Below are 10693 nucleotides of genomic sequence, written 5' to 3'. Positions count from 1 at the left end.
ATATCCTCCTTTCAAGACACTGTCCATTCCGTTCAACTGCTCTTCCAAGTCCTTTGCTGTCTCCGACAGAATTACAATGTCATCGGCGAACCTCAAAGTTTTTACTTCTTCTCCATGAATTTTAATACCTACTCCGAATTTTTCTTTTGTTTCCTTTACTGCTTGCTCAATATACAGATTGAATAACATCGGGGAGAGGCTACAACCCTGTCTCACTCCTTTCCCAACCACTGCTTCCCTTTCATGCCCCTCGACTCTTATAACTGCCATCTGGTTTCTGTACAAATTGTAAATAGCCTTTCGCTCCCTGTATTTTACCCCTGCCACCTTCAGAGTTTGAAAGAGAGTATTCCAGTCAACATTGTCAAAAGCTTTCTCTAAGTCTACAAATGCTAGAAATGTAGGTTTGCCTTTTCTTAATCTTTCTTCTAAGATAAGTCGTAAGGTCAGTATTGCCTCACGTGTTCCAACATTTCTACGGAATCCAAACTGATCTTCCCCAAGGTAGGCTTCTCCCAGTTTTTCCATTCGTCTGTAAAGAATTCGTGTTAGTATTTTGCAGCTGTGACTTATTAAACTGATTGTTCGGTAATTTTCACATCTGTCAACACCTGCTTTCTTTGGGATTGGAATTATTATATTCTTCTTGAAGTCTGAGGGTATTTCGCCTGTCTCATACATCGTGCTTACCAGATGGTAGAGTTTTGTCATGACTGGCTCTCCCGAGGCCATCAGTAGTTCTAATGGAATGTTGTCTACTCCCGGGGCCTTGTTTCGACTCAGGTCTTTCAGTGCTCTGTCAAACTCTTCACGCAGTATCTTATCTCCCATTTCGTCTTCATCTACATCCTCTTCCATTTCCATAATATTGTCCTCAAGTACATTGCCCTTGTATAAACCCTCTATATACTCCTTCCACCTTTCTGCCTTCCCTTCTTTGTTTAGAACTGGGTTGCCATCTGAGCTCTTGATATTCATACAAGTGGTTCTCTTCTCTCCAAAGGTCTCTTTAATTTTCCTGTAGGCAGTATCTATCTTACCCCTAGTGAGATAAACCTCTACATCCTTACATTTGTCCTCTAGCCATCCCTGCTTAGCCATTTTGCACTTCCTGTCGATATCATTTTTGAGACGTTTGTACTCCTTTTTGCCTGCTTCATTTACTGCATTTTTATATTTTCTCCTTTCATCAATTAAATTCAATATTTCTTCTGTTACCCAAGGATTTCTATTAGCCCTTGTCTTTTTACATACTTGATCCTCTGCTGCCTTCACTACTTCATCCCTCAGAGCTACCCATTCTTCTTCTACTGTATTTCCTTCCCCCATTCCTGTCAATTGTTCCCTTATGCTCTCACTGAAACTCTCTACAACATCTGGTTCTTTCAGTTTATCCAGGTCCCATCTCCTTAAATTCCCCCCTTTTTGCAGTTTCTTCAGTTTCAATCTGCAGTTCATAACCAATAGATTGTGGTCAGAATCCACATCTGCCCCAGGAAATGTCTTACAATTTAAAACCTGGTTCCTAAATCTCTGTCTTACCATTATATAGTCTATCTGATACCTTTTAGTATCTCCAGGACTCTTCCAGGTATACAACCTTCTTTTATGATTCTTGAACCAAGTGTTAGCTATGATTAAGTTATGCTCTGTGCAAAATTCTACAAGGCGGCTTCCTCTTTCATTCCTTCCCCCCAATCCACATTCACCCACTATGTTTCCTTCTCTCCCTTTTCCTACTGACGAATTCCAGTCACCCATGACTATTAAATTTTCGTCTCCCTTCACTACCTGAATAATTTCTTTTATCTCGTCATACATTTCATCTATTTCTTCATCATCTGCAGAGCTAGTTGGCATATAAACTTGTACTAATGTAGTAGGCATGGGCTTTGTGTCTATCTTGGCCACAATAATGCGTTCACTATGCTGTTTGTAGTAGCTAACCCGCACTCCTATTTTTTTATTCATTATTAAACCTACTCCTGCGTTACCCCTATTTGATTTTGTATTTATAACCTTGTAATCACCTGACCAAAAGTCTTGTTCCTCCTGCCACCGAACTTCACTAATTCCCACTATATCTAACTTTAACCTATCCATTTCCCTTTTTAAATTTTCTAACCTACCTGCCCGATTAAGGGATCTGACATTCCATGCTCCGATCCGTAGAACGCCAGTTTTCTTTCTCCTGATAACAATGTCCTCCTGAGTAGTCCCGGTCCGGAGATCCGAATGGGGGACTATTTTACCTCCGGAATATTTTACCCAAGAGGACACCATCATCATTTAATCATACAGTAGAGCTGCATGTCCTCGGGAAAAATTACGGCTGTAGTTTCCCCTTGCTTTCAGCCGTTCGCAGTACCAGCACAGCAACGCCGTTTTGGTTAATGTTACAAGGCCAGATCAGTCAATCATCCAGACTATTGCCCCTGCAACTGCTGAAAAGGCTGCTGCCCCTCTTCAGGAACCACATGTTTGTCTGGCCGCCTCTCAACAGATACCCCTCCGTTGTGGTTGCACCTACGGTACGGCCATCTGTATCGCTGAGGCACGCAAGCGTCCCCACCAACGGCAAGGTCCATGGTTCATGGGGGGGATGCACTGTTAAGCATAACAAAAGGTGAACTTAAACATTGTTTTGAAAAATGGAATAAAAGATTAGACACATGTATTAGTGCAAGTGGAGAGTACTTCGAGTAAATAAGTTTTAAAAAATAAGTTCTGTTTCTTTTGGGTACCCCCTCGTATATCCCCCCCCTCTATTATAGTGGTCTATATTTTATGAGACTATAGTGTTGATGTATAAATGTGAGAAGTTTGAAGAATATTATAGGTTAAATCTGTCATAGCAAAATTAAGGAAAGAGTTTACTGTTGCAAAGATAATATGTTGTAGTAATCGGTGAGAGCAACAGTGTCCATGTGAAAATTAGCTAGTGACAAAAATGACAACTTTAATAAAAGAACGTAAGTCTGTGTTGCTCTTTTAACAAGACTGGATAAACATAGTAATTTTGTGAATATGAGGTCATAATTATTTATGGGGACAAATCTCATGTTGGTAGCCAAACAATAATCTGTTAATACACTTACTTCTGGAATTGTGACAACTGGTTTAAAAAAAAAAAATGGTATTGATGGTGTTTGTTACTAGGAAATGGGTCAGCATAAGTAAGAGTAAGAATAACAACAGTATTAGGCAAAGGACAGATTGCTTCCCACTGTACAGATGACCCACTGAGTTGAAGACAAGCACAATGAAAAGACTGTTACACATTATAGCACTCTTTCCAAAGCATGTGCTTTCATGCAACTTTTTGTTCAGCAGTCGTGGCAAGAATTTGGCAGCAACCATTTTCATTTCCAAATCTTCTGTCACAATTTGCTGCACTGAACTCCAATGCCTGGCATTCCAGTCAGAGCTGTGACTGGTAGTGGTTATGTGTGCATGATGTGTGGTTGCTTGTGCAAATATGTGTGTGTTTTCTTGGCTGAGGAAGACTTTGGCTGGATGCTATATTGTGTAACAGTTTCTTTGTTGTGCTTATCTGCAACTCACTGTATCACCTTTACAGTTAGCAGCAATCTATTTCTTTCTTAATAGAGGAGGCAAAGAAAGAATAACTATAATTTCAAGAAAAAATTTCAGGAAAGAAACATAATTTTCCGACAAACGTGTATATTATGAAACAGTTTCTAAAATACGTCTGCAATCATCTGCACAGACACTTTGCAAACTCAATTTTCTCCAGTATCATTCCTGAAAGTGCAACTAGCATCTTAATGTTTGGGGAACTACACATGATTTTTATAGTGTGACACACAGTGAAATATTTTCCAGATACTGAATAAACAACAAATAATGTACAGAGGAAAACAGAATGTAGGAACAGAGGTTTTTGATACTTTACCAGTATTTCAAAATATTACATAGGTATTACTGAATTCTACCCAAAGAGACTAACAATGATGAAAAGAGGCCCAGTTATTCAGAAAAAACTCTAACAATTATTTATTTTTAATAATGCCTGAAGTAACAGACATTGGTGATGATTTTGCAGCTGTACTAAAATTTTGAAATTTATTCACAATTGCAGAATCTTCTTGATGTTAGCTGCATTAGGTATGAACATATTACCTATTGATGATGCATGTAAATTTGTGCCTGACCAGGACTCGAACCCAGATTTCTCCCTTGTCACAAGCAGTCACCTTAACCATTTCAGCTATCCATGAGCACTTCCAGGACTGACCCAAACTGCCAATTATCATACTGCTTATCATCCCATTGTCTGCAACTTTACTTAGATTCTTGCCACATGGTTTCAAGGAGACAAACATATTCATTGTTAGTATTATGATCATCATTTTGCCCCTCAATGATTGTAATACTTATTTTTAACAATCTGAAGAAACATACATTGGTAACAATCTTGCAGATGTAATAAATTTATGAAATTTATTTGCAGTTGCTGGACCCTTTCTGACATTAGCTGCATTAGGCATGAAGATGTTAGCTATTGGTGACATGAAAATTGCTTGAACCACAGGATTTCAAAGAGCCGCTGCAAGATCATCACCAATGTATGTTTCTTCATACATTGTTAAAAATAAGTATTATAAGCCTTCATGGGCAAAATGACAATCGTAATACTAACATTGAATTCGCCTGTCTCCCTGAAATCCTGTGGTGGGGACCCAAATAAAGCAGTGGGGTGATTGACAGTATCACATATGGAAGTTTTGGTTAGTCCTGTAAATGTGCACAGATAGCTCAAGTGGTTAAGGTGACTGCTCAAGACAAGCATAAAATGTGAGTTGTAGTGCTGGTCTATCACAAATTTTCATGATATCTTCAATATCTTCATATATAAAGCAGTTAACATCAGAAAGATTATACAATTGCGAGTAAATTTCTATCAGGTACAATAACTGGACCCATTCAGAAGTATGCACGCTGCACAGAGATGAAAAAAAGGAGTGAGATCAGAAGTAAAGAACACTTTGCATGCGCTTAATTAACATAGACAAAGATAAATTAACAAAGACAAAGATAAATTGTGTACCTTTAGAGATATTGCTTGATACATCCTATAGTAGTGATTTAATATCAAAGGTTATTGATTTTTCTCTCTTAAGCATGCTGCAGTTTTAGGGTATTTTTAACTAGAGGCAGTTCGCCTTTGTTTATAAAATAGCTTCATTGGGTATTGTGGTTTATGCATTCTGAAGTGCACCCATCATTTTCCTTTGTTGTAAGCAGAGACTGAACTGGGAAAAAAATCCTGGTTGCAAAAAGTAAATGTGCAGCCAGGTTTTATTCAGCTTTGGCCTCTGCTAACAACAAAGAAAATGCAGTGACCTTCAAAAGGTGTAAACACGAAGAAAAAACACCAATGCCCACAGAAGCTATTTTATAAATGAAAGTGTACTGCATCTGATGAAAAATACTCTCAAAACTGCACTAAGTGTAAGACAAAAAGCTCAATAATTATTGATATATAACCGCTGTTGTGGAAATGGGTGAGGCAAACAAACATATATGATTAAATTCTTTTTCACACATAAAGGAAATGTGAATATTTCATGTGATCCTCTGAAGCTCACATGACACTGGACAGTTACCTGCAGACATTCTTCCAATTATGCAAATATATTGTTCTGTAAAGTGATGAAGAATCATATGTAAACTACAGAAGCCTGGAAAACATGACAACAATGTAGAAAGGTAAATACCAGTCATGCACCATTTCCTTTACACATACACAAATTGGAGTCAAGATGTGATATTATCTTTTTATTTATTTTCAATAAATGTTGATACACAGTTTCTATGAGGATAGTGTTCTTATTAAAATGAAATTGCATAGATATGAGTCACCACATGATTCCAATGGACACTGGAGAAATAATGCAGTAACCACAAACTGCCTTCAAACTCTGCAGCAGCTACTTTCTCAATGAAACACACTGATAGGCATGAATATTTTGTTACTTATGAAGTGAATATGATTGCTTCAGTAGTTCTTTTAAAATATTGCAACAGTGACATATTGAATCGACTGTGAAGTACAAAAAGAACATTTAGCTGTTGTAGGGCACAGAAGTTTTATTGCATTGGCTTAAAAAAAAGAAGGCTGCAGTAAGAGGTGAAGAAATTGATGAGTCTAATGAAATGTTGCCATGTATATTTTCTATCGGCAATCATTTCAATAATTCTGAAACAAAGTTTGCACCTTTACCAAAAATGTTCGAGTATGCAATAAAAATAAAATATCTGGTCACTACTGAATATTATGTTTGTAGTTAACCAGAATTCAAAGAAGAGTACATACATGGGAGAGGCATTTTCCAATTAAATTTGTTTCTGACTGCTGAAATATTTCTCAGCTGACAAAGTTTTATTTTTTATGGAATTATGGCTTCCTTAATTTATTTTAACAAAACTAAAGTGATGCTTTCACTTACATGAACTGAACTCTGAAACTCACTCCATCATCCTCATCATAAATCACTTCAACAGTTTCTCATACATATGAAAGTGTAAATACATTATTTCCTTCTTCATATTTGATATATCAGGAAACTTTGCAACTCCTTACAGAGCCTTCAAATGGACACAGACATATCATCAGCCACATAGATTAATTTAAATAACATATTTTTCTTATTAAGCAATGAAACAATTATATTACATAATTATTATAAATAACTTTCATTTGAGACTCTAAGAACAAGTACATAGGCATAACAACCAGATAAATTAGTGAAAAAGGGACATTTTGGTACATATCTGTGATCATCTGTATCTAAATACAATTATTAATATCTGACAAAATGAAAGGGCAACTGTACTAGCTGTATGCATTTGTCAATTGCTGTTCAAGAAAGTTCCAGTGTCCTGGGATGAAGGAACAATCAGTCAGTACTGTTTAATTTGTACATTGAAAACATCACATTATCCACACCCCCAGTGTGGTGAATTCTAAACAACTACAAAAAACTTCATTCAAAAGAATTCAATAGATGTAGCACATCAATGAAAAATGAATATGAAAAAAGTCATTCATTCCATAATGATCCTGTAAACCAATAATGCTTAAAAGGCACTCCGAAACACACTTATCTGAACTGTAGGAAGTAATTCCTGATCCTGATCAAAAACACGATTCAGAACAATATTAACCTTACACACACTGATTTGGATCATCAAGGACAAGCCATATATACAATAACCTCTTGCATTGTAATAAAAAAGAAAAAATCTTTTTATAGTTTATAATATGATGATAATGGTACTGTGCAATTTAATATGTTAGATGATATTAAAATGTCTTGAGAACAGCACTTCAGCATTATTGCTACAGCATATTTCATTTAACAGTGCCAACAAAGAATTCATGTAAAAGTACATGCCACATTCTGTAGTATGAAACTGGAAATAAATACAGGTAAAAGTGTAAGGAATACGTGGAATTATGAGGCACTTGGAGATTGGATGTCAGCTTCACTATACACAACACGGAGGTTAATTCTTTTAGTTCACTTTTTCACAGATAAAATAACACAATATAAAATGCAATACAACAATATTTCACATTCATTGATTAAAATCTTAATTAAACTTTGTTGGTTCAAAGAAAAATGTTCTTTAGATGGGAATGCTGCACAAGGCAACAAAGAGGTATTTTTCTAGTAATAGTCTCACATGGCCTTTACTCAGTCAGTATAATCTCTCAGAATGATCAATTTCTTCCGCTGATAATTAATGGCAAAACAATTTTATTTCTTGTACTGCACATACTCATTTGTATATACACATTTATATCTTTTAGTCTCAGTCTTTTCATGCATTTGTTGCTATATAAAAATATTTAAGTTTCATCTGCAACAATTCTTTGATTGATATGCAGAATCTCTCTTAAAACTAATTTCATGTACAGTAAAAGTAAACAACAACTGGAGAAATTAAGGCCATCAACAGATGTATCGAGACACTTGGGTACGATACACAAAATAACACTCTGTGTACAAGGAATGTTATATAACAGTGATGTCAATGTGAATAGTAACAAGATTAATATTGATGAGTAATGATTCTCATTAACAAATATAATACACAATACACAAAAATGTGAAAGTATAAAATGGTCTGTTATCAACAACAAGATTTAAAAATTTGTATGCTTTGATTTTAGAAGAAATTCTCCACAATGTCAATAAAATCTGTTCCACATACGTGCATGTAATGTCGACCTCTTCATACAGAAGTCAAAATGTTTCAAAATGTAAACATTCTGGATGGAAGAGGTTTGCTTCTAAACCACTATCTCATGACTCCAAGTCTTTTTACTTTTGAATTTCTGCTCAGAAGGAAATTAAATGATCAGTATAAAACTGCACTGACATTACACTTAGATACAAAAGAAAAATGCAATACAGCTAATGACTGTAGACTAGCTTCAGAAGCATATGATACTTAGGAGGAGAGAAAGTGGCGGCAGCACGTTACAAAATCAGCAGTAACGGGTGTGCAAGCTGCCGCCAGGACCTGATCACGCACTTGTTTGTTTTGTAGCAAATTCATGCAATATGTCCCATGCCATTTCTATATCATTGCGAGTGATTCCAAGAGCACGTATGACAGCATCCTGTGCATAGCCTTCTGATGTAAGCTGTGCAATATAGTCCATATTCAAATTCTCATATGCGACTGCTGCTTCACCCGCTGATGCTGATGCTATTGACTGGTGATAGCGAGCTTTTTGTGCTTCACTGGCCTGTCTCGGCCTCTGGGTTGGACCATGCTGCAGTTGCATGTGGGACTGCATTTGAACGTGTGTTGCAGCCTTTGCTGGAGTCATTGTATCCATATGCATGTCGTAGCTCACTTTACTGTTGGGGAAGAAAAAATGGTTAGAAAGAGAAAAAAGGAAGTATTAAAAGTTGTCTACAATTTACAAAACTAAATTTAATAACTGTAAATCTATTAGAAATCAAAACCATATGCATTTTGTATTGTCTTATAAACATATTTATAACCAGTGCTTTTTTTTTTTTTTTTTTTGGTATACAATATTGGCACCTTTTTTCTTCCATTTTAAAAATTGTTCAATTTATTTCGAGCAAAATGTATTTTAAATATTCCAGTTGCATGCGTTGTCTTTGGGAATAAAATTCCCAGTTTTGTTTCTTAAAAGTTGGCACTACACTGTTTTCCTGGTCCATATAACAGTATCTCTCTTCAAATTAAGGAGACCATGAAGTTCAAAAGAAGTGAATTCCACAAAAATGAAAGACATAGTGGTGCAATTAGATCAGGTTTTATAAAAGGCAAAAAGAAGCTGTTGGAAAGTGTCTGCTTTCAAAAGATGATGATTATCTACATGCATGTGCTAAGATTTCAAGTGTTGGCCATAAAATTCTGGGAAGCATCTGACATTTTGCAAGCTGGAATTAGAAAGTTAGCTCATAAATTTCACTTAAATGAAAGAATATCTGCAAGAAAATAAATTCCCAGATATATTACTTCTTCTGAAGCACAGTTTGGGCACAATTGCAATATCACCCAGTGAATGTGAAAGGGGTTTCTCTTAAATGAATCTTATTGTTATGTCAGATAGATGATTTATGCTTGTACAGACAACTTTTGCATTGCTGATCATCAGGATAGTACGGCCTAATCTCATTCAGTTCAGACCTAAGAAATATGTAAGTTGATGGCTGCTCCAAGGTTACTGTTCTGCAGTGGCAGCAAAAGCAAGAAGCTATCTAGAAACGATAAGTGTACATCAGAGGAATGTTAAAATTGTGGAATTTGCTATAGTAATATCTTCTTTGTGAGTACTGGCACATTTTTTTCCCTCAGAAACAAAGCACTGATCATAATACAATTTATTTTCCTCCTGTATTTTGTTTCAAAAAACACAACAAAGGATACATGGAAAATGATACCAATTATACACAGTTAATATGTATATATCACAACTATATTCTAAATTCTGTGTCATACTCATTGGGAATAATCTCTGCAATTATTCAGTTGTGTTTTAAAGATGTGGACACAATGACAAATAGCATACACGAATATAGGAAGAAGATGGTAAAGTAAGCAACAATAGTAAATAAAAGCATTAATCAACAGCACAAAATTATTAACAGAGAGAAGGAAAGACAGTTAGAAATGATATAAACAGCCAGTTTGTCTTCAGAGACAGTGCCTTTATTGTGTACTATACACCTATTGAAAAATGCCATTACACAAAAAAGAGCTCAGGCACGTTATTCCACAAACTTTTTGTCAGGGTCAAGATTACCTGCCAGTCCAGTCCACTACTGTACCCATCATTGCTTTCCTACCCTGCTAACTGCCCCTACTTTAGTTACATGCCAGCTGGGTTCCAAACTACACTCAGCTGCGATAAGCTTGCTTGCCTGGATGATGATAGAGGTACCACTGAATAAAATTTAATGGCAAATTTACAAGGTTTGTTTGCCATGATGGACTTAAACAGAGCACATTCAAACACCTATCATGCTCCTCCAAAAACTGTTGTATAAGGCATGCTGTTGGCTTAATACAATGATAACTGTACTTACATACACTGAGTGTTCAGCAAAGCTCACTTTTGTCTTTAAAAGAGCATAGGAGTTGCTGAACATCTGATTGAAGTGTGAAAACTAATTTC

General features: G+C 36.0%; 1 protein-coding gene across 5 annotated transcripts in view; it reads right to left on the bottom strand.

Annotated features, from left to right (window-relative positions):
- Positions 1-5789: 5789 nt before the first annotated feature.
- LOC126457332 (E3 ubiquitin-protein ligase CBL) overlaps positions 5790-10693 on the bottom strand; it is a 181277-nt gene continuing 176373 nt past the window's right edge. For all 5 annotated transcript variants that reach the window (XM_050093538.1, XM_050093541.1, XM_050093540.1 and 2 more), the window contains one exon: positions 5790-8900. In XM_050093538.1, the coding sequence (XP_049949495.1) occupies positions 8561-8900 (340 nt within the window). In that variant the 3' untranslated portion in view covers positions 5790-8560. The remainder of the gene's footprint in view (positions 8901-10693) is intronic.

This window comes from Schistocerca serialis, chromosome 2 (genome assembly GCF_023864345.2).
Source record: "Schistocerca serialis cubense isolate TAMUIC-IGC-003099 chromosome 2, iqSchSeri2.2, whole genome shotgun sequence".
Taxonomy (NCBI): domain Eukaryota; kingdom Metazoa; phylum Arthropoda; class Insecta; order Orthoptera; family Acrididae; genus Schistocerca; species Schistocerca serialis.
This window is presented reverse-complemented; position numbering and strand designations above follow the sequence as displayed.